The sequence below is a fragment of the Notolepis coatsorum genome (genome assembly GCF_963971535.1).
Source record: "Notolepis coatsorum genome assembly, chromosome: 11".
NCBI lineage: Eukaryota > Metazoa > Chordata > Actinopteri > Aulopiformes > Paralepididae > Notolepis > Notolepis coatsorum.
The window spans coordinates 76,088,800-76,114,584 of record NC_140175.1 but is presented as its reverse complement, the minus strand read 5'-3'; the positions used below and the strand labels follow the sequence as shown (position 1 = coordinate 76,114,584).

The 25,785-nt window shown below is 42.8% G+C and overlaps 1 protein-coding gene across 1 annotated transcript; it reads left to right on the top strand.

The window, feature by feature from the left end:
- Positions 1-511: 511 nt before the first annotated feature.
- On the top strand, positions 512-25,281 carry ccdc80l2 (coiled-coil domain containing 80 like 2; the record flags this gene model as incomplete). The annotated part of the gene is made up of 12 exons (XM_084324964.1): positions 512-1,354; positions 2,334-2,422; positions 5,426-5,599; positions 6,638-6,786; positions 7,460-7,786; positions 9,840-10,098; positions 12,234-12,390; positions 12,593-12,729; positions 13,494-13,645; positions 15,179-15,282; positions 16,472-16,552; positions 24,929-25,281. The coding sequence occupies exons 1-12, from the start codon at positions 1,084-1,086 to the stop codon at positions 25,279-25,281; spliced, it is 2,253 nt and encodes a 750-aa protein (XP_084181090.1). The 5' UTR covers positions 512-1,083.
- Between the last annotated feature and the right edge of the window lie 504 nt (positions 25,282-25,785).

Below are 25,785 nucleotides of genomic sequence, written 5' to 3'. Positions count from 1 at the left end.
TTTATTGCGGGACAGTAAGAAAAATGAATATAGCAAAAGAGGGAGGGAGAAGGGGAGAGAGAGATAGAGAGAGAAAGAGAGAGAGAGAGAGAGAGAGAGAAAGAGAGAGATAGAGAGAGAGAGAGAGATAGAGAGAGAAAGAGAATGGAGAGATTCTTCAGAGAGAAAATGCTTTGAAGTGGAGGAAAATGCCAGGAGTTTCCTGTTAACGAGAAGCTGGGGTGTAATATGAACCAGGAGCATAGAGGGAGTGTGTGTGTGTGTGTGTGTGTGTGTGTGTGTGTGTGTGTGTGTGTGTGTGTGTGTGTGTGTGTGTGTGTGTGTGTGTGTGTGTGTGTGTGTGTGTGTGTGTGTGTGTGTGTGTGTGTGTGTGTGTGTGTGTGTGTGTGTGTGTGTGTGTGTGTGTGTGTGTGTGTGTGTGTGTGTGTGTGTGTGTGTGTGTGTGTGTGTGTGTGTGTGTGTGTGTGAGGAGGCTATGGCTGGAGCCAGATTCTATCTGCTAGTGAGAGAGTGGTCAACATCACCACCAGCCCAGCTGTGCACAGAGCTCCTCTCCTCGTGGAATTCACTCCAGATTTACAGTATCAGACCTGGTTTCCGAGGATTATAGAGGGTGCTCCACATTTCAGGATTTTTATTGGACAAGATACCCCCCCCCTCCGGCAACTCAGCAGAGTTAACGGGAGCCCAGGAGTATCGGGAGCCAGTGCTGGAGTTGTAGGTGTAGCTGTAGCAGGTATAGGTTCTAGAATAGTTTGAGATTCTAGTATTGTGGCTCTGGCGTTAAAAGGTTGAAGAACTCCAGCTGGATCGTACTACTGGGGGTTCTACTACAACTGCAGGTTCTACAGTTTCTGGAAACGGAGAATTCAGACGGCACTTATTAAAGTGGACCTCAGGTGCAAGACCGGAACCTGTAAGACCTACTGTACCATGCGAGGGTGAGCCTCTAATCAATGCATTAGCGGTGACACAGAGCTACACCAAATGTAGACAGCGGGTCATTTGTGGTCATTGTTGCTTCATACCGACCTGACATATCAACCAACCGACCAATCTGCCAAAAGTCTGATTCCGTTGAGAATGTCTATTTTCCATAGTCTCAGATGTTCCGTGCTGGTGCTGGTCTCACTCTGGATCTCCAGCTATCCGACTCTACTTGCAGCCCGGGCAGGGAAGGGGCGGGGTCAGACCAAGGATCCTAACGTCAGGGACTGGGGGGACTATTCTGACCTGGACGGGCTGGCAGTGGGTCTGGGCCTGGAAGAGGACAGGGACCAGGAGGAAGACCAGGGGCCCGAAGACCCCTCGTCAAATCTGGCTCAAGAGCTGGATTTCCTGAGTGAATTTTCAGGTAAGAGCAAATTTTACAGTATATGTATAAATCTATCTATCTATCTATCTATCTATCTATCTATCTATCTATCTATCTATCTATCTATCTATCTATCTATCTATCTATCTATCTATCTATCTATCTATCTATCTATCTATCTATCTATCTATCTATCTATCTATCTATCTATCTATCTATCTATCTATCTATCTATCTATCTATCTATCTATCTATCTATCTATCTGTCTGTCTGTCTGTCTGTCTGTCTGTCTGTCTGTCTGTCTGTCTGTCTGTCTGTCTGTCTGTCTGTCTGTCTGTCTGTCTGTCTGTCTGTCTGTCTGTCTGTCTGTCTGTCTGTCTGTCTGTCTGTCTGTCTGTCTGTCTGTCTGTCTGTCTGTCTGTCTGTCTGTCTGTCTGTCTGTCTGTCTGTCTGTCTGTCTGTCTGTCTGTCTGTCTGTCTGTCTGTCTGTCTGTCTGTCTGTCTGTCTGTCTGTCTGTCTGTCTGTCTGTCTGTCTGTCTGTCTGTCTGTCTGTCTGTCTGTCTGTCTGGTTGTCTGCCTGCCTGCCTGCCTGCCTGCCTGCCTGCCTGCCTGCCTGCCTGCCTGCCTGCCTGTCTGCCTGCCTGCCTGCCTGCCTGCCTGCCTGCCTGTCTGTCTGTCTGTCTGTCTGTCTGTCTGTCTGTCTGTCTGTCTGTCTGTCTGTCTGCGCCTGCCTGCCTGCCTGCCTGCGCCTGCCTGCCTGCCTGCCTGCCTGCCTGCCTGCCTGCCTGTCTGTCTGTCTGTCTGTCTGTCTGTCTGTCTGTCTGTCTGTCTGTCTGTCTGTCTGTCTGTCTGTCTGTCTGTCTGTCTGTCTGTCTGTCTGTCTGTCTGTCTGTCTGTCTGTCTGTCTGTCTGTCTATCTATTTATCTGTGTCTGTCTGTCTGTGTCGGCCTGCCTGTGTGTAATATAGGTCGTTTTTTAGCACCAACACTCACCTCCCTCTCTCCCCCTCCCTCAGGTAAGAAGCGACTGTGGGTGATCACAGCTCCGTCTCACAGTGACAACTACCTCCAAATGATGGAAAAGCAGCTGGAAGACATGGAACAGGTACGCCGTCCTGAGAGATGTAACACCACTCAGGTCACAAATAATCCATGTAAATGTAACAGTAGCACTTAACAGGTTAGAGCAGCTACACAGTGACCATGTTACACTACAGTAACAGGTTAGAGCAGCTACACAGTGACCATGTTAACAGGATAGAGAAGCTACACAGTGACCATGTTAACAGGATAGAGCAGTGGCCATGTTAATTGGCTACACATGTGTAATGTAATGTAATTGACACATGTGTGGATTGGCTACACATGTGTCGGAGGAAGCATGTGATAGTCTCCGCCCTCCCAGACTGACAGTAGGGGGCAGAGCATGCAACGACCAGGTAGGGGATTGGGAATTGGCATAACGACTAACATTGGGATGGGAGAAAGATGGAAAAAGAAAGGGGGGAAAAAGAGAAAGTAAAAAAAAAAGAAAAAAAATGGTATTTGAGAATACATTTCTGGGTGTAATAATAGACCACAAACTCAACTGGAAACCTCAAGTCAAATATGTCAGAACAAAATTGGCACGAAGTATTGGTGTTTTATGTAAGATAAAACACATTCTAAACCAAAAAACACTGTATACACTGTACTGTACGCTCTTCCTTCCATATATGAACTACTGTGCGGAAGTGTGGGGTAACACCTACAAAAGCACAACCAATATGCACCATGCAAAAAAAAGCAATAAGAATAGTCAACAATGTTGGATATTATGAACACACAAATAACTTATTCATAAAGCTACAAACATTGAAATGTATGGACCTAGTTGATTTCAAAACTGCTCTCATTGTATACAAAGCCAGATATAAATTAATCCCAGGCAACATTCAAAGATGGTTCAGAGACAGGGAAGGAGAATATAATTTAAGAGGGAGAGGGAATCTTAAACAACCAATGGTACACACTACGCTGAAAAGCATGTGCATATCCGTTTGTGGAGTGAAGTTGTGGAATGACTTCCCTGAATACATCAAAATGAGTAAACATATTGCACAATTTAAAAAGCAGCTTAAAAAATACACATTAGAGAAATATAGAATTGAGTAATGCGGATAAACAAAGTTATGTTATATTGTGTTATGTGATTGATTGATTGAAAACTGTACAAGCAAAACTGTACATTGGAATATTGACGAAACCATACTTGGTCATTTACTGTACATTGGAGGGGGTTGGGTTAGGACATTTACAGGGGCCAGTTTCGAATTGCAGTCTCCCGTAGGTGTTCTTTGAGAGTGGTTTTGAAAGTGGGTAGTGATTCACATTCCTTTACAGCTTTGGGTAGGGCGTTCCACATTGATGTGGCATAATTGCGAAACGTGTTTAGTCCCTTGTTTGAGCCGAATCTGGGTTTAACATGATTTGTGGAGCTCCCTCTAGTGTTGTGGTCATGGTATTCACTGACCTTTGGGAAGTATTTTGACATGTACATGGGTACCTTAGTCGTATAGTGTATCTTGTAGACCAGGCCCATTGCAAGTTGCTGTACTCTGTCATCTACTCTAAGCCATCCTAGTTTGTCAAAGTGGGCAGGGGTGAGGTGGGTTCTAGGAGTAAGGTCAAGCAGTAGTCTGACCAGTTTGTTTTGAGATGTTTGTAATTTAGTTGTTAGCGCCTTTGAGGTGCTTTGGTACCATGAGGTGCAAGCATAGTCGTAGTACCCTTGAATGAGTGCTCCTGCCAGAGTCTTCAGGCTATTCTTGTTTACCAGAGAGGAGATCCGGTACAAGAATCGAGTTCGTTGGTTGACTTTTTTTATTACATTGGATGCCATTTTGTCACAGGAAAGATTTACCTCTAGGATGGAACCTAGGTATGTAATTGCATCTTTCCTTGTGACAATATTGTCACCCACTGTAACTGAGAAGCCGTCGGTCTTGCTGAGTTTGTTATTTGAACCGAAGAGAATGGACTCTGTTTTGCCCAGGTGTAATGATAGTTTGTTATCAGCGAGCCATGTGCAGATTCTGCCGAGTTCTGAGCTGAGGGTTTTTTCAACCTGTAACTTGTTCTTGTCAGAGAACAGCAGGGCTGAGTCGTCCGCGAACAGAAACAAGTTGCAGTCACAAGCTGACGACATGTCATTTGCATAAATTAGGAACAGTAGCGGTCCTAGTATGCTTCCTTGTGGAACACCACAGCTCACTGGGAGGGGGGGGGGATAGGGTACCGTTTACCTCCACCATCTGTTCTCTCCCCTCCAGGTAGGATTGCATCCAGCTCACTGATAAAACCAATTGCTTTTAGCTTGTCAATCAGAATGGTGTGATTAACAGTGTGGTATTGTATTTACTGCTGTCAAGTGACTCAAGTTTTTTCTTTTTGTACTATAAGTCAAAGTATAGTATATAATGTATTATACTAAATAATGTTAAATGAAGTCAAATTTAATGTAAGAAAAAATAATTTAATGTAAGGGGGTAGGGATCAATAAGCTTAGCTTCCCTCTACTCCTTTTTTGAACATGTCAACAAACCACATTGCTCTTGACTTTTTGCTTAATCTCTTTTTCATTATGATTGTTTGACGGAGCTTGATATTGTGATTTGTTTGGAGGAATATGGAGAAAAATCAACTTTTTCATTCAAAATCTTGGTCATCACCACGAGACATCCACCACCTTGGCCATCACCACGAGACATCCACTCACAGAGAGACAGGGAGATGGGGACAGGGGTTAGAGAGTTCCTGTGTTTGTAGTAGGCGGAGATAGGAGCAATAAATACATGTAATATGCTTAGATGCATACATACAGCAAGAGCTTGATGCTCTGATGAAGGCTTTTGCCAAAACGTCAATATCCCTCTCTCTCACTCTCTCTCTCTCTCTCTCTCTCTCTCTCTCTCTCTCTCTCTCTCTCTCTCTCTCTCTCTCTCTCTCTCTCTCTCTCTCTCTCTCTCTCTCTCTCTCTCTCTCTCTCTCTCTCTCTCTCTCTCTCTCTCTCTCTCTCTCTCTCTCTCTCTCTCTCTCTCTCTCTCTCTCTCTCTCTCTCTCTCCTCAGGAAGGGCTGAATTGCCGTCTGGCTGACAGAGACACCTACATCATCACCATCATCCAGAACGCCATGATGGAAGGTCGGATTCAGAAGACCACGTTCCAAGGAGAAGCCACAGTAGAGAGCCTGGACCCAGACACGGTTACACAGTTACTCCACTACCTGGAGCTAACCAACCAGGTAGGTAGCCAATCTGATTGTCTCCCGAGGGGTTGGTTTACAGGCAAGTACTATTGACCCAGTTGCCAAGCTAATGCACTACAAAAGATGGTATGCATTGAAATGAGGAGAGTTTATAACCATTGTGAATAATGATCAGAAAAGAAAAGAGCTATTAGAATAATAAACGAAGCGAATCGACAAATCCATTGTTCATAAAGTCCTGCACATAATATAATATAATAATAATGTGTAGATATGGTGTACATAAAAACCTTGGAAATAATTTTTCGTGCTAAGAGTAAAAGCCTACCAGTTTGTATTCAATGTCTCTTTAAACCAAGAGAAGGAAAGTATAATTTAAGAGGGTATTCTAAAAACATGTAAAAAAGTAAGAACTAATGTAAAAGCTAGATGTGTATACATTTTGGGAGTTAAATTATGGAATAGCCTTAGTGACGGGTTGAAGTTGTGTACTTCTCAGGGGAGATTTAAAAAAGCCCTGAAGGATAAAATAATTCAGGAGTACAGTTTTGAGTAAAACATCAAACATTATTTTTTTATTATTATATCTTGCAGCATATTTTAAGTATTTTTTTAAATAAAATATATTTAGTTTTTAAGAATTTGTAAAGCATAGGCAAAAATAAGCATGTGCTTCAGCCTATTCCTTTTTTCAGTCATTGATTTTGGATTTTGTGTGTGAGCTTATACCTTGAATATTATTAAGTGTGTTTTTGATTTATCTGTAAACAAGACTGAAAAATAAACTTCATTCATTCATTCATCATGGAACCCTGTCATATATTATGAGAGCACTAGCACACTGAGAGACAGTGTAGGTTGTTGTAAACCTATAGCGTACATACCCTCCCCCCCCTAACACTACTGTAGTGGCTTTCTTTCACAATACCTATAGCTCACCAACCAGGTACTCAATCAGACTGCATCCTAATTATCTGATGAAGGCATATGTCAGACATAGTATAGGTCAGGATTATAATGTATCACATGTTTAAGACCTTAATGGTCTTTTGATTATACATTTCAACCCACCAGGATCAGTTCTCCATGCTGGTTCTGAGGAAGAACCTTCGGATCAGTGAGCGGTTCCCTTACCCGGTCCGGGTTGAAGCAGTTCTGGAACTCATAGATCAGTTCCCCATGAGGAAGCTGGAGAAGATGACCCGGAAAGGTTCTTCTCTCAGGTAGTACTGTTCTGTTTTACTATCCATAAAAGTAAGTATAGCGAAAGCTATACTTACCAATTCTGTGATGGAGTACAACGGTGGTCTGCCAATGAACGTTAACGTATCAGTAGCTTTCAATCCGGCTAATTCGAATTCTTAATCTATAAAAAGTGAAGAAAAGTTGAGGCATCCTATGTTTGTATGCTCTTTAGACACTTCCGTATTAGTTACTGCTAACTCGGATATATACGGCCTATTACAATGATACCAACATTTACATTTTGTCTGGGAGTGTTGCATATGTGGATTTTATTGTGGTTTTTGTTCTGGATCTATTGTGATGTTTCTTCTTGACTTGTAAAGCCCATGGGGGAAATTCCATGTGATTTCGGGCTATACAAATACATTTGATTGTATTTGATTTGATTTAATTATAATTACCTGTTGGATGTTGATGTGAATGGTATTTACTAGTTGGAAGATGGTAATTATGGTAACTTCCATATGACGTGGTCTAAAATATATTTTAATTGCTAGCGAGCACGAACCAAATGTGCATGCGCCACCCAACGGTTGGACCAAATGCGACGAGTGCTACCGACCAACCACCATTGCCATCCTTGTGGCATAGCGGGGCTAAAAACAGATTCCACTTTTTGTGAATTTATTTAGATGTTTTTTTTTTTATTAGATGTAAGATCACCAAGAAGAAGATGGTTGTGAAGAAGAAGATGATGAAGAAGAAGATAACCCTCAGCTCTCAGAGACAGGGGAACCTGACGGCCGTGGTGGCCCTGCGGAGGAAGCCTCCAGTGGACAAGAAGGCTGTCCTGAGGAGCAGGATCCAGGACATCCTGAACGGACGGTCGAGGTTTGTCATCCGCAAGACTCCCGCTGTGGGGTCGTCATCAAGGGAGTCTAGCAGCAGGACCGTATCTAACACGCCAGAGAAACACAACGCACACAAAGCTGTGGGTGGAAGTGCATCAACGGCAAAGGAGGGAGGAAAGACAAGCAGGTATTTATCCAGTGGCGTCATTTCAGTAGAAGCCAAGGTATGGCAAGGAGGGAGGGTGGGTTCCCCCCCCTGGGTGGAATTTTTTTGTCAAATCAGTTGTGCAATAGTCACTTTTGGTCAGTTGTTTCTATACAATTCACTTATATGACATTTAGGTATGACACAGGACTACAAAAGCATTTAGTATAGAAATGTGTCAACAGACTAAAGCAGGGAACCACACTATTTTGCATACAAATTATGCTGAGCAGAAAGTAATATCATAACTGTCTATTATTTTTCTTGCAATTGAGCCAATTTCAACAGAATGTAGTATCAAAAACACGTTGATAAAAGTATGGGTTACTGAATGCTGAACTGCACTGTTATAATCACTAAGCCATTGTAAGACCTTACCTGTGTCCCTGTATCACTTGTCTCTGCTGCCCTTTGATTAAAAAACGTCCCTATGTCCATTTTCCTTTTTTTTTTTTTGCATATTTCAGTTAGTCACCTATAGTAAAAGTCACCTAGTAAAAGTGAGATAATTGACAATATCAAAACATGCTAGGGCTGTACCGAATAGTTCGAAGCTTCGTTCATAATGTTGACATTCGAATTCTAAATCAACATTTGAATTTGTTATTAAAAAAAATCTTTTAATTAAATCTTTCTTTTTTATATATATTAATTTGCCAAGGTATGGCGAGTGCCATACCTTGCCATACCAAAACGACGCCCCTGTATTTATCCACTATTACATTTGAGCTCTATTTCATCCGTGGCATCAGTTTTAACCACAATCTTTAGTTCATTACGTATTTGGTTCTTATAATCCTTTGATTTCACTCAAAGTCCTTCGAGGTAGAACCTGTAATGCCATCAAATAGCGAGCTCCGCGCAAAAGAACCCCTCTTGGTACTGCATTTTATGTTTTGGTCGGGTTGGAATTGCTATTGGCCACACCTCAGGCTCTGACAAGAGAGGTCTGTAGAAATGTACACTAGTGTATCAAATCAATTTACTTGAGTATCAGTATCCCTCTATAAAGCTTTAAGCTGTTAGTTGTTAAGAGGTTTGTCTCACTAATTAAATCTGGAATATGTGCATATGCAAGCATGATTTGATTTGAAAGGGTCCGCAGTATACTATGGGAACAGGGTGGAAAGGAATCCCAAACTGAGCATGACATAAGAACAAAATGGTGTGAATAGGTCAATTGAAAGTTGACATGGTTCTCTACGGTGTCACTCTTGAAACCGATTCAATGTAGAACATCCAAACATACATGGGTGTCAATCTGAAAATGAGGTGCTTTTCTGAAAAGTTGTAACCTGACCCGCCAGTTGGTGTGTTGCATAGAGCCATCTGGGTAGTCGTCCTTTGAAAATGTTTGGGATAGGGCCGGCCCTTGACAGAGTAGATATATATCTTTGCCCGCAGCCACCAGTAGTTCCTCAAAGGACACTGATTGGTCTGAACCACTGTGGTTTGGGCACAAGTGCTTAACTTGAAGCCTGACAAGATGGATTCTGGCGTGATTTCGTGAAGCAAGCTGTCGCGCAAGGTTAGAAAGGTTGACCCTTTTGGCAATAAGAGGTTTGTCAGTTATAAAGAAGAGGCCCCCCTGAAAAACATTCTTGCACCCTGTACTGTAACCTAGTACTATAGTACTGTAACCTAGTACTGTAACATAGCGCTAGTGGTACAGTTTAATGTATTTTATTGAGCTATATATCATTAACATATCCATCTGTCAGTCATAAGGAAGAGGCCCCCATAAAGGCACACTTTAACCTAGTGCTAGTTGTGCAGATTATATTTTATTGAGGCCAAAGATTGATTCAGCTTTGGCTGAACAGCTTTGGCTGAACAATAAAGAAGGGCCCTTCCCAAGCGGAAAACCTGTGCCAATATATAACATAAAATAACATATTCATCTGTCAGTTTTAAGTAAGAGGCCCCATGCAGATTCTTGAATGCGGGGGCCCATTGTAACCAAGAGACATACACCAGTGGTATTACATTTCACTCAGACCAAAGACTTCCCTTTTTCTGTGGCTTTCTCTCGCAGGCCTGACTCTGCGGCGGCGGCAGTGGAAGAAGGAGGGAGGAGAGATGGAGGAGCGAAGCACAGCGCTGCATACAAGACGGAGGAGCAAGACAAACGAGACGAAGCGGACGACAAACACGTCTCCAAGAAGAAGGGCAAAGGGAAGAAGGGAAAGAAGGGGAAGGGAAGAGGGAAGAAGTCCAACACAGAGACAAGCGAGAGAGACAAGAGAGTGATGAGGGACTTTGTGGACAGTCTGAAGGGAAGGAGAAGACTGATGGTGAGTGGTAGGAATATGACTCTCTCCTCACCTCTCCATCCCTCTCCATATCTCTCTTTAGCCTACTGTACATTCCATCTTTCTTTTCTTGTAGCCATGTGTCTGTTTGTCTCCCTACCTACCTGGACCATGCTGGATTGTGGTACTGTGCATGGCCAATGTGGAAGTCCCCCCCTCCCCAAACACTATGATCCTCTCTTGCATCACACATACAGTGGCATCCATTGGAACACACCCTTGCTTCCACCCAACATTATTACTTCATACAATAGTAGCCATTGCAAGAGCCCCGTTCTGCATTGAGACCTGTATAGACTACAGTGGAAGTCCTGGTTAAAGTCCCGCCCATGGAACCGCCCCCACCCATGGATCTATCCTGCACGGCACGATTATACAGACTCTTCCTCTTGGGGTGGAGGCTGCCTCCTCGTGTATCGGAGGGGACACATTATGCAAGGCTTCTATCCTCCCTACAACCGGCCAGTGGGGGGCATATGCGAGCAATGTTCAAGACAGGGGAGGGGAGAATTGGCACAGTGGAATTGGGATGGGAGAAAAATAGAAAGAGGAGAAAAAGTGGATAAAAAAAATTATAATAATAATAAACTTTATTTGTATAGCACTTTTCATAGAGAAATTGTAGTTCAAAGTGCTTCACAGCAGTAAAAAATACAGGCATAAGTGAGCATAAAAAGATAGAGAGGTAACAAAGTAAGGTAAATCACAGTTTTTCACATTAAGATCTATCATCCCAATAGGCCTCTCTGTTTATGGTTTCACTCAGTAATAAAAATAATTAAATAGAATAGACAGTAAAAAAAAAGGGCGGTTTGATTCAGTTTAAAAATAGACAATACTAAAAATTATAAATTGAATAGACAGAGTAAAAACGTGTGATAAAATAGTTCAATAAAAATATACAATAACATTTACAACAGAGCATCGCTCATAACACTTAATAGAACAACAGAGCAGTGCATCGCTCTTAATACTTTGAGTTTCTTTACAAAGTTCTAACATACTACAGAGCAGTCATCGCTCTTAAACCTTTGAGTTTCTTTACAAAGTTCTAACATATAACAGAGCAGTGCATCGCTCTTAACACTTTGAGTTTCTTTACAAAGTTCAGTTCTAAATTACCTTATAGAACAACAGAGCAGTGCATCGCTCTTAACTTAACAACAGAGCAGTGCATCGCTCTCAACTTTGAGTTTCTTTACAAAGTTCAGTTTTGAATTACAACAGAGCAGCGCTCTTAAAATTACAGTGCATAAGAGGTAGTGAGATAATATTAGCATAGAACTGACACATGAATTTGATAGGAAGTGTATAAAAGTAGGCAGAATAAGAGGTAAAGTACAATTTGTGTCAGGATATCCCTGATGTTTCATTTAAATGCCTAAGCTGTCTTTTGAAGATATCTAGCGAGTTGGCTTCCCTGATGTTTTTGGGTAGTTTGTTCCATAGTTTTGGGGCGTAGTTGATAAAGGCTGCATCACCGATCCTATTTTGACTGTTTCCGGGAGCCTCTATTTGAGCTGAGTTGAGCAGAGTTACTCTCATACTGTACATGGCTTCTTGACTGTACACACAGGGTTGAAATGTCCACTAGGGACAGGGGGGACCCTCACTTTTCAAAATCTAGTTTTTGTCCCTCTCAATTTTTACAGTCCGAAAAATTATATTATATAACGTTAATTAATATGCAAGACTTTTACTGTGATGTGTGCGTTTGTGCAATGACATTTCGAGAGAAGTATGGCTAAAAAAAGTATGGTTAAATGGAAATCGTCGTGGGTATGCTTTGAGCTTCATGCGCGTGCGTTCTTCACATGCACGAAAAAATCTATCGCACCCACATATTTCCCATCCCATAATAATTGTGTCCCCCCACTTCTCAAACTAAAGTTTCCCTATGGATATGTTCAAACATGACAACATGCACTTTCTAAACAGAGCCAAGTTCTGCTAATGCAACAGTTGACAGGAAATACCCTCCAGTCCGAGCTGTTCCCTATTCCACTGAAACTGTCACACTATATCACACTTGAGAAACACTTGGTTCTGTGCGTAATTTGCTCATTCAGCGGCAAGCGTGACATACCCGCCTTTCCTTTACATTGCCATGGAAACAGGTGATGTCAACGCCCAGCAGAGATGCAACACTGTACATACAGCAGAATGAGGAGAATGAAGAGAGACACTGTGACTTTGCCATCAGGAAGATCACCTTGGCAACCATCCTGGCCACCGGCCGCGACGCAACTCTCACCTTGCAGCACTTCCAGCTGGGTAAGGAACACATGTGTGCGTGTCTGTGTGTGTGTGTGTGTGTGTGTGTGTGCATTGTATCATGTGTGAGATATTGCCACCCAAGATGATTTTGTGTGTGTTTGCATGTGTGCATTTGTGTGTGTGTGTGTGTGTGTGTGTGTGTGTGTGTGTGTGTGTGTGTGTGTGTGTGTGTGTGTGTGTGTGCGTGTGTGTGTCCCAGACTCAGAGCCCCCATTCAGCAGCCTCCCAGAGCAGATCTCAGACCCTGACCTGATCTCCCTACTGAGGGCAGAACTTGGCCTGTCCTCCCCTGACCTCTTCTCCATGACCGTCACCGACTACGACGTCAAACCCAACGTAAGGAGGTCTCCATGCTTCCCGAGAAACCTGGATCACAAAGTACATTTACCAATGCAGAGGCTCTGATGTAGATATACCTTATCTTCACTTGAACATTAGGGGTTGCTACCAATGTACACATCATTATGCCCAACCCGTCTATTTTGTCTTTGTCAGTTTCATGATATACAGTATGATACAGTGCCTAGAGCTAAGTTGTCAAACCAGTTCTGCCAATCGCTGACCAGTGCCACCATCTTTGGTAAATGGTAAATGGACTACATACTTTTATCCAAAGCGCTTTACAACATATGCCTCACATTCACCCATTCACTCACACATTCACACACAGATGGTGGAGGCAGCCATGCAAGGTGCCAACCTGCTCATCGGGAGCAGTTAGAGGGTCAAGCGTGTCGAAACGCTGCTAGGAGGAGCTGGAGTCAAACTGGGAACCATCCGATTACCAGACGACCGCTCTACCTCCTGAGCTACTGCCCCTGTGCAATAATGCTTTTTAATTTATTTATATATATGTATATTTTTGGTAGATATTTTATTGTTTTTTTTGTTACCGGGCAGTCCGGTAGAGAGAGAGAGAGAGGACATTCGGCAAAGGTCGCCGGGTCCGGGAGTCGAACCTGGGACGGCCGTGTTGCACCGCAGTGCTGTACATGGTGCGCCACCTTGGCGCCCCGCAATAATACATTTTAATCGACTACAACCGAACATGGTGTCATAATAATGGGCGGTGCTTGTTTCCTAATCAATTTCTCCTTCAGAGAGTCTTTGAAGCCCCTCCGTTGTCCACCGCCCTGCTAGAATACATCGACAACTTCCCCTCACGGCTGCCAGAGAAGGAGAAGGAGAAAAAGACTCCCCATGTCTGCTCCAAGGAAGGGCAACAGCCTGGCGTCGAGGACTCACTGCTCAGGTAGAGTATGTCAGGAATAGAACTCACTGCTCAGGTAGAGTATGTCAGGAATAGAACTCACTGCTCAGGTAGAGTATATCAGGAATAGAAGTCACTGCTCAGGTAGAGTATATCAGGAATAGAAGTCACTGCTCAGGTAGAGTATATCAGGAATAGAACTCACTGCTCAGGTAGAGTATATCAGGAATAGAACTCACTGCTCAGGTAGAGTATGTCAGGAATAGAACTCACTGCTCAGGGAGAGTATATCAGGAATAGAACTCACTGCTCAGGTAGAGTTTATCAGGAATAGAACTCACTGCTCAGGTAGAGTTTATCAGGAATAGAACTCACTGCTCACTGCTCAGGTAGAGTATATCAGGAATAGAACTCACTGCTCAGGTAGAGTATATCAGGAATAGAAGTCACTGCTCAGGTAGAGTATATCAGGAATAGAAGTCACTGCTCAGGTAGAGTATATCAGGAATAGAAGTCACTGCTCAGGTAGAGTATATCAGTAATAGAACTCACTGCTCAGGTAGAGTATATCAGGAATAGAACTCACTGCTCAGGTAGAGTTTATCAAGTCCAACTGAAATCAAAGCAGTGAACCATTATGTTATGTTATGTTATAGACATGCACACAATTCTACACCTTGTATTCAATTCATAAGTGAGATATTGCCACTCAAAATCTGTGGAACTACAGGTGTGCAACGTGTATCTAATGATATCATTGATGTAATTTATGTTGAATCATTGAATTCAGCCGATCAACTGCTTTTTTGCTATTTGCATTCATGTCTTGAGAGTGGGAAATCCAAGTAAAACGTATTTTTCTTCATTTTCTTTTATTGTTTGGATCAAATCCCTCACGAATATGTCATTCACAAAAAGGCCTTTGAAACACTTTCGGCACCTGTATAGGGTTTTACTGGTTCATGCTGCGATAATGAAAGATGTTCTACATTAAACAGGCCATATTATGCTTAATATAATATAATATAATTTCCCTCTTACCTTTAGTATGTTATATGGCTGGAGGTGCATGTAGAACGTCTGCAGAGTTACGAAATCTAAAGTCTGCCAAAGGGAGTGGTTCGTAGTCCAGCCTTTGTTGATAGAATGCTTGGTAGTCCAGCATTTTCTTCCATTTATCTATGACACTATGTAACACAAATGGTTTACTCTTGGCATATTGATGTTTATTATTTTAAGAAAACGATATGTTCTGGTTCTGGTCACACCATTCTAGGTGAGGAATAAGATATACAATTGCTGGATCTGATCTGATCTGCAATGCCTAGTTTTACAGTTTGATCTGGATTTTGTGAATCAGGAAGTACAGCTGCACAGGGAGAAATGCAGCTCATGTTCATTTAGAGAGACAGGACCCAACACTGCCAGTTTGAGGCTGACTAAGCCTGATTGTGTCACACAGCATGTCCAACTAGATGCTTTTTGACCAGAAAAACATGCAAACGTTTTATATATACCACAACTGGGAAATAGCCACAATACTGGCTTTTGAACAGTGTTTTTCTGTATCTTTAGGTTCATGTCCAAGAGGAGACTGCTGCTCATCTCCTCTCCCACTGAAGACGATTACTCCTTCCAACAGCAGCTCTCTGCTCTTAATGGGCAGGACTGTCCCATGGGTCAGTATTAAGTAAAAGGTTAAGTCTGTGGTTGATATGAACATCTCTATTATTATTATTATTATTATTATACATTTATTTAGCTTTATTTAACCACTTAAAGATCAGGCAAAAATGGGGCTCGTTTATTTTTTATTTTTTTTATGATGATTGCATACCCAAAATAATTTGCGATTTAATATACTTATAGCGCATGAGTCTGGTCTCTTTTGAAAGGTAACATTCTGAAGTTTAAAAAAATCACTTTGAGTGCTAATGAAATAGAGTAACAGAGGTTTGAACACAATGAAGTAAACGTTTTGTGTATTTTTACTGGTTGCCAGACGCCCTTTTAAGTTCCAGCTGAGAGGTAGGAGCTGGAAACCATAACGGTTCCATAGCCTGAAGTCTTATGTAGTACAGGTCCAGAGTTTATAAAAATCCCACTGAAAATGTATGTTTTACAAAGGTTTTTGTAATGTGTGTACCGGTAGAATGTATACGACCCACTGAACGTTAACAGGTTAAAAGTAGCTCTGTCTGTCCAACCTCATAATCACTATAGTCCAGCACAGACATAAGGGTGGCAGCAACATGTCTCCTTTTGACCTAGAAGAAAAAGCCGAGTTTTGTTTTGTCAGCATTCAAGGTTTATCAGTATTACACTACCTGAAACTCACGTTTGAGCAAATATGAGCAAACTTGTAAGTGCATAGGGAAATTGTATCACATTATCTGCAACCCAGATACGCACTAGCAAGCTGGGGCGCTGTGGCGGCTAGTATATTACAGTAGTAAATCATACACAGCCCTATTGTCAGTTCTAACAGCGAGTGGCGTCATATATCCTGTGTTGGGGAACCTACACCAAAAACTGTAGTAGTGTAGTACTACTACCTACTTCACTAGGAGTTAAAGTCCTTTTTCAACAGCTACACACAAACTACATTGTGGAAGAAATTATCACAATCTGAGGCACAGAGCCACAACTGAACTACCACAGAGTAAAGTGTGGGTGTATTTGATCACTAATTGGGGCATACCTAAGGGGAATGTTTTAAAGAGAGGACAGGGAGCAATTGTTGAGGCGGAATTAAGAAAATGCTAGGTTTTCTTTTAGGGGGAATATGTAGTTTGTAATGAAATACCTGAACTACAGAAACTACATTACCCGGGATATAGTTTAAACATGCTGTCATGGGTCTTGCAGGTGTTCGTCACTTTGCCTTGTTGAAGCTGACTGGAACCGGAGCCACAGCCTCAGGAACCGTTGAACTGTTTCCCCTAAATGGTGAGTCACTCTGTGCTACAGTTCGTATGGCTCATACAGCATGGCCATTCATTACTTTAATATATATTGAAATTCTTTTATTGGGAAAAACCACTTGAGATACAGTATCTCGTTTTCGAGAGGGTCCCACATTTTGTGCAATGTAACACATGACACACAACAACAACAAAAATTAAATAAATACAGGACATACAAAAACACAACAGAACAAGTACACATTGTAAGAGGATATGTCTCATTATAAGAGGATAAGAGGATATGTCTCAATCTCCATCATAAGAGGCCCACTCCCCGGCAGTCACATGACGCTGCCACCGCAGGGCAAACAAATATGCTTACCCTGCGATGACACCGCCAGGCAGCCGCCGCGAGAAAGGCCCAACAAAACATTCAAAGGGTGAGTAGAATACAGGATGTAATAGAAATTGAGCTCCAGGACTGGCAGGAGAAGAGGAGCAATCAACCTGCCCAACAAGCGCCCCAAATCAACCAATCGCCCCCCCCTGCCTAAAAATAGGAGTAGAGCCAACTAACTAACCCGTAACACCCGCATAATAGACTAGGCAGAATTTCAGAAAATGTGCTTGTATAAAGTGCTGAAGGCATTTCGTGTTTATTTTTGGTACACAACATTTCTAGGGGTATTAAGGGGTGCTGAATCCAAATATGCTGTATACCAAGCTCAAAAATGTCAAATAAGGCCTCAAAATTGAGAAATCCAACATGGCCGCCAGCACCAGGCCCTCTCTCCACAAAAACAGGTGCTAAACCCACAGTTTTTATTCTACTGACATGAAACTTTGCACAGAACATCTGCACCTATGGAGGAAGAAAGTAGGAATATAGCTGGGGTGCAACCATGAGTAACAGGGTGTTTTTGACTGTCTAACTGTAATCTTTGTATAGGCGAGGATACAAAAAATTACATTTCTTCAGTGTTTGCAGGAATACTACAGCAATTTGGTAATAACTGTACAGTGTTGGACACCAACATTAGAATCCCCCAAGTCTTAGCTTTCTGCAGGTACCAAGTTTATGCAAGTAGCTCTTATAAATCTGGATATATAAGCATTTTAATGTAAGCATGCTGTTTTAGGCGAATTTTCTAAAAATAAATGGTGGGGCTTAATGAGTTAAGTGTGCCTACACAAGGTACAAACCTGAATTAAATGTGCTTTTGTAAGTTTTCTTACATACATCAACAAGGACGTAGTCACACCGGAGATTCAAGAATCCATACTTGGCGCAGAACACCTTGGACAGGCACAATTGAAAATGTTTGTGGACAAACATTTGTGTGAACCTCCAGATAGTGACCAGCACCTGAACCTGAAATCACCCATTCGAAAGAACAAAGCCAAGACATTTGCCTCTTTGTATGAAGTTGTGCAACTTTCCAAGAACAAGCAAAACACCATCAAAGTGGACAGGCAGATTCTACAAAGGCTCATCACAGCTTACAGAGCAGGTCGTAAGGTAGATCTTGACAATATCCTCCAGCATGAGCTCATGCCCATCCCGCCATCTCTGGCCACAACTAACGGGAGTCTACATTCCACCAACAAGTCTGTGTTAGCAAATATACTGACGAAACAAGTTAAAACGGCTGTGGGGCGGCTTTGGCTCAGGGGTAGAGCGGGTCGTCCAATGATCGAAGGGTTGGTGGTTCGAATCCCGCTCAAGCCCATGTCCATCCCATCGCCGTTGTGTCCTTGGGCAAGACACTTAACCTACTTGCCTCGTATGAATGTGTATGCATGTGAATGAATGTTGGTGGTGGTCGGAGGGGCCGTAGGCGATGATTATTCGCCGCGCTTCCGTGAGTCTGCCTCAGGGCAGTTCTGGCTGCAATTGTAGCTTACCACCACCGGTATGACTGTGTATGAACGAATAATGGACTCTGTGAAGCGCTCTGGGTGTCATGAAGAGCGCTATATAAATCCAAGCCATTATTATTATTATTAAAACCCCTGCCGATCTTACCCTTCAGGGACCCAGCTGCCTGGTCATTGATGGCCAAGCTCTGGTAATGGCACTCGGAAAGCCACCTGACACTACAACATTTGGTGACTATGCCAACAAGTTCACTGACACCGTGTTGAAGATGGGAGCAAAATACCAGAGGGTAGATGTCGTCTTTGACAGATACCATGACCAATCCATCAAAACAGGCACAAGGGTGAAACGCAAACAGCGCCATAGACCAGTACGTCATGAAATCAAAAGCAAGTCTGTTCCACTTCCTGCCGATTAGTCGAGCTTCATGGCCCTTGAAGACAACAAATCAGATATCGCTCTCAAACCACCTGATAGAACACAGCCCGGATTATGAACCTGTAGTTGTAGTATCAGGGAGGTTTACTGAAGCGACAACTGTCAAGTCAACAGATCCAGATCTTGAAGTCTCCTCTCTAAGTGCTGACCATGAGGAAGCTGATACACGTCTGATTTTCTCATCCAGGCTCCAGTAGAAACAATCGTTGTGTCAGCGTGTGACACAGATGTGCTGCTTCTACTCTTGGCTCACTATGACAGAATCCGATGTACGCATCTCTACATGAAAGCTGGGACATCGAAGGATCCAAAATATTCTGGTAAAAAGCGGGGAGGTGGAATAGCTTTCATGTTGAACAACAATTGGTGTGATCCAGGCAACATGAAGGAGCTTTCAAACCACTGCTCCCCAAACCTGGAGTATATATCCATCAAGTGCCAGCCATTCTTTCTCCCGAGAGAATTAACGTCGGCCATTCTGATCGGAGTGTATATTCCACCACAAGCAAACACAGGCGACGCGCTCTCCAAGCTCCACGACGAGGTAAACAAGCTCCAAGCAGCTAACGTTGACGACGCTGCTATTTTGGTTGTGGGTGATTTCAATAGTGCTAATCTGAGAAAAGTGCTGCCAAACTTCTACCAGCATGTGACTTGTTCTACCAGAGGCGGGAACATTTTAGACTATTGCTACTCGCAATTTAAGAGTGGGTACAAATCACATGCTGCCAGTCCTTTCGCCAAGTCAGATCACGACCCCATCTTTCTTGTACCGCAGTATAAACAAAGTCTCAAGCGCATTCCTGTAGTATCGCGAGAGGTGAAGCGCTGGACGGTGGCGTCGGAGGAGACGCTCCAAGCTGCACTAGAATGTACAGACTGGGGGGTGTTCCGCGATAACACAGATAATATTAATGACTACACGGAAACAGTGCTGGACTTTGTTTGTACTTTGGTAGAAGAAACAATCCCCTCTACCACAATTAGAGTTTACCCAAACCAAAAGCCATGGGTAGACAAATCTGTCCACGAAGCTCTGAAGGCGCGCACCTCAGCATACAACGCCAGGCTTGTGACAGGCAACATGAATGACCACAAGGTGGTGAGATACAATGTTAGGAGGACAGTAATAGAAGCAAAAAGGCGCTACAGGGATCAAATTGAACTTCAATATGAACAGGCTGACTCTAGAGCTATGTGGCAGGGCCTCAGAACGATGACAGATTACAAAGGCACCTCCCTCAAACTGAACAGTGACATCCAACTGGTAAATGATCTCAATACCTTCTATGCGAGGTTTGAGGCTGGGAATAACAGCACCAGCCTACAAACCACTGCAATGGAGGGGGGGGGGGCACTGCTGATGGAGACTCAGTGTTCAGGATAACAGAACATGATGTGAGGAGGACGTTTAAGAAAGTGAATATCAGGAAGGCAGCAGGACCGGACAGTATCCCTGTTCCTCCCTCCCCATCAACCTGGACCCCCTGCAATTTGCATACCGCCCCAACAGGTCCACGGAGGACACCATAGCCCATGTGCTGCACACAGCAGAATCACACCTGAACAAGAGGCAGGGGAACTATGTGAGAATGCTGTTCATCGACTACAGCTCAGCATTCAATACCATAGTCCCCTCCAAACTCATAGCCAAGCTCAGGGACCTGGGCTTGAACTATGACCTCTGCCAGTGGGTCTTGGACTTCCTGACGGGCAGGTGGTGAGAGCAGGCAACTGCACCTCCTCATCCATCACTCTCAACATAGGGGCCCCCCAGGGCTGTGTCCTGAGTCCCCTCCTCCACTCCCTGTACACACATGACTGTGTGGCACAGCGGAACAACAACACAATCATCAAATTTGCTGACGACACAGTAGTGGTGGGCCTGATCTCTGCAAACGACGAGAGGGCCTACCTGGAAGAGGTTAAGGTTCTAGCGGGATGGTGTCAAGAGAACAGCCTCTCCCTGAACGTCAGCAAAACAAAGGAGATGATTGTGGACTTTAGGAGGTCGGGGTCAGGGACTACAGCCCCCTCAGCATCGACAGGGCACCGGTTGAGAGAGTGAACAGTTTTAAGTACCTCGGAGTCCACATATCCGAGGACTTGACATGGACCACACACATTGACAGTGTTATCAAGAAGGCACGACAACGCCTCTACTTCCTTAGGCGCTTAAGGAAGTTCAACGTGAGTCAGAATATCCTCAAGAACTTCTACTCATGCACAATAGAGAGCATCCTGACTGGCAATATCACCTCCTGGTTTGGGAATAGCACTGCACAAGACCGCAGCAGACTACAGAGTGGCCCGTTCAGCCGAACGCACAATTGAAGGTGGGCTTCCCACTCTCCAAGACATTTACAACAAGCGGTGCATGGGCAAGGCTAAGAGAATAATCAAAGACTCCAGCCACTCAAACAACTGCCTCTTTGAACTGCTGCGATCAGGCAAGCGATACCGGAGTCTCATGGCAAGCACAGAGAGACTCAGAAGGAGCTTCTATCCCCAGGCCATCAGGATGCTCAATGAATGAACAATGAACAATAAGCAAACCATCAACACACCCACAGCGCACATACACTCACTTAAATAAACAACACACTGTAGCACCCACTTTACCACTTTAGACACACTTTACACTTTATATTTATATTTATATTATTGGTAAGGAAATTGCACATCATTCTCATTCCTTATTGCACCTCACCACTACAAGGTGGCACCACAAGCTAAGCTATACCTCACCATTTTTGTACCAGCTGTACATACTTATAGATATACTGAACAATTCTGTTGTTTACACTTGTTTACGTACTTGACTTCTTGACTTTCTATTTTATACTTATTATACTTATTTTATACTATCTTGTTATTATCTAACACACTCTCAGGAGCAACACAGAAAGAAACATTTCATGCAAAGTATTCTGTATTCTGTATGACAACTAATAAAGAAACTTGAACATTCACTTATATTGATATGGTAAAATAATATTTTTATTTTATTATATTATAATCTATTCTATTCTATTCAGGAAAAGTGGCATTGGATGAATCATGCAACTGCAAGACACCTGCGACACCCGCCTGAATACGATTGATGACTGACAATAAATTACTGTACCTAAGCTACTGTACGCATATTAAGGACTATCTAATTTGCATAAATGGCATGTTGATTAAAAAAATTCAAGAGAAAAGAGTTTGATGAATAAATCCATGGCCTGGGATCATCCTGCTTTTCTTTCTTATTTGGTTGATGAGTTATGCATCAATAACGACCACCGTTTCTGCTATAAATATGAGTTTCAAGCAACATTTTCACAACTGATCTAAAATCAGGATATGATTTTAAATTCCTCATGTATGCAAACATATAAAAACACATTTCATTCATGTTTCTACCTTGTTTAGTCAAAAAGATATGCACTTAAATAGATTTCAGCCTGGCGCTGGCGGCCATGTTGGATTTCTCTATTTTGAGGCCTTATTTGACATTTTTGAGCTTGGTATACAGCAGATTTGGATTCAGCACCCCTTAATACCCCTAGAAATGTTGTGTACCAAAAATAAACACGAAATGCCTTCAGGGTTATGATTTTCTGAAAATTGACCCTGTCTATAAAGGACGGCTGTGCCCCACGTCCCCTCACCAGCGCAGGAGCCCCACCAAGGAAGCATGTACACTTGCCAATAAAATTAGAACAAAGAGCATTTTTAAAGAGGTAAAATGAAGATATGGACCGAATGGACACCGGAAGATTGTTCCAGTCCGAAGGGGCTTTGAACATGAAAGATTTTTTGGCCATTGCTTTTGAAAATGGAGAAACTGTGAAAAAATACTGTACAGAGTGTCTTAGACGATAAGTGCAAGAGAAAGGGACCATCAACTGTTTCAGGTAAGCAGGATAGTCAGAATGGATACATTTTAAAATCAATTGCAGCCAATGTCTCTGTCTTCTTAAAGTAGGAGAAGGCCAGTCTAAGGTTTGATACATAGTACAATGGTGGGTTGTGAACGGACAGTCAAGAACAAATCTGCATAGTCTATTGTAAGCCACATTTAGAGGTGATAAATGGGTTTTGGAAGCCACATGACACAATTTAAATAAGATTAGATCAGATTCAAATGTATTGTCACTGTACAAAGTACAGTACAACAAAAATAAGTTGGCATCTAACCAGAGTGCAAATGTAACAGTAAAGTACAATAGCAATATACAATGTACAGGTGATTTAAATATAAATAAAATAAATAGTATAAAATAATGATAATCAGAAGTATGTACATGTATGTGTTATAGACACAATGATACAGGTATAAAGACACTATGGTATTAAGTCATACTAGCCAGCAGTATAACTAGTAGGTAATGAATATATACAGATACAGTATATAATAGATAATCTATATATATACAGGTATGTAAAAAGGATTATATGCAGGAATATTCAGACAGATGTGGATAAATATATATATGGTAAATATAAATATATGCGATGTGAACAGCATTATTGTACATGCTATCATACAAAGTTATATGATTATATGCATGTATATAAATATGTATATAAAAAGGATTATATGCAGGTATATTCAGACAGATGTGGATAAATATATATACAATAAATATATATAGACAGTGAAAGCAGTAGGTAGGTATACATTGAGTATAGGCAACAGAGTTTGTACAGTATAACAGAGCCTAGAGTGTAGGCAATGGGGTTCAGAGTTCAGAGTTTATATGGTATAGACCACTACACTTCCGCGTTACATTGAAATCGGGGAGGAGATAGCGGGGGGAGCAAATTAATGAATGTGGATGAGAGCCTTGATGTAAGTGATTGAAGATACGGCTGTGGGGGTGCTAGAGACATGATCGAATAGACTTGTATGCGCCTGAATCTCCTGAACACGGCGCAACCCATTCCTAATCGATCAGAACTAAATCGGCAGAGAAAAAGCCAATTTTTAAGCACCTATTCCCCATGCACATGCGCAGATTGTCAACGGAGTCTGGACGACGCGAGATGACGCACGAATTAATGTGGACTGTTCCATCAGAGGGGGGAGCTTCGGTGGCCAGTGTCCTTTCAGCCGAACAGGATAATGAAACAATGATCCCACTAAATGGCCAGACGCGTCTTATGGCGACATCTACAATTACGTCATTGAGTCTCCAGGTAGACTAATGTTTATATTTAAGTGCAGTCGTCTGTAGCCACTCACACTACCACCGAAGCAACCCCCTCTGATGGAACAGTCCACATTAATTCGTGCGCCATCTCGCGTCGTCCAGACTCCGTTGACAATCTGCGCATGTGCATGGGGAATAGGTGCTTAAAATGGGCTTTTTCTCTGCCGATTTAGTTCTGATCGATTAGGAATGGGTTGCGCCGTGTTCAGGAGACTCAGGCGCATACAAGTCTATTCGATCATGTCTCTAGCACCCCCACAGCCGTATCTGCAATCACTTACATCAATGCTCTCATCCACATTCATTCATTTGCTCCCCCCGCTATCTCCTCCCCGATTTCAGAATCCCGGAAGTGTTGCGGTGGTCTATGGGGGGACTGTCATCGTGGTACAGAGTTCAGAAAGATGACAGCTGAGGGGACAAATCTGTTCCTGAGCCTGCTTGACTTGGAGCAGAGATTCCTATAGCGCCTCCCAGAGGGAAGGAGGGCAAACAGTCCGTAATTTGGATTAGAAATGTCCTTGACAGTGCTGTATGCCTTCCTCAGACACCAAATGTACTGATACTGTGTACTGTATACCATACAGTATATCAGTGAGCTCACCAAAATTAGCATTTTTATCAAATGCAACAGTTTATTTAGTTATTTGTATATTAATTGATTTAACTTTTTTAAGTATTAGGATAACATTTCTAAAATAAAGTGGAAAAAACATTCACCTCAGTTAGTAGGGCAAATCTTTCACTAATCCATTTTTCAGAGAAGAGATAACACTTTATTCAAACAACGTTTCATCAGGTTAAAATCACTTATCCATTTAGAAAAATACGAGCCGTGCTTCATGTCCACCCCTGGATCTTGCTCTGTCCACGAAGGTTTCTGTTCCTCTTAACCCTCCAGGCCGCAGCCAGAGCCAGGTGGAGCCGCTGTCCGGGGACATGGTCAACAACCTGAGGGAACAGCTGAAGATCAGTAAGGACTACTTCAGCATGGTGGTGGTGGGCAAGGACGGAGACGTCAAGGCCTGGTTCCCCTCGCCCATGTGGTCCCTGGACAACATCTACGACCTGGTGGACTCCATGGAGCTCCGGCTCCAGGAGGAGAGACTGCAGAGAAGCCTGGGGATCCACTGCCCCGAGGACAGAGGAGGTGGAGGAGGAGGAGGGGGAGGAGGGGGAGGGAGAGGGGGTTACCATGGGTATGATGCAGAGGGGACAGAGGAGGGCTACCGGTATCATCGGACAGAGGACTAAAGAGGAGGAGGACATAGAAGATGAGGAGAAGGAGGAGGAGGAGGTGGTGGTGGTTGTGAAGGAGGTTATTATGTACAGTATATGATGTAGAATGAGTAGAGTGGGTGTACCTGTATAATAGTATAAACAGGAACCATAATAGCATATTATTATTATTATATTATTATTATCCCTCGGCCATCATAAAAGCCTTGACTGCATCCTTTGCTCCACTTTGCTCCAATGTCAAAACACTAAACTAATAGGACTGCACCACAAACTTCAACAGACCTCAAAAGACTAATAGAAAAGCACCACACTCAACAGACCTCAACAGACTAACAGGACGTAACATTTAAATGTCAACACCAGCCATGGGAATACTGTTTACTAAATTATGGAGGCTTTTTAATCGTCAAGGTAAGAGGATTTGTCATGATCAACTGGAGGCGTATGCTATGGAACAGTCTATGTGCTTGGCTACTTATAGCTAGCTTATTTGGGTTTTCAGAAAAAGGCCCGCTA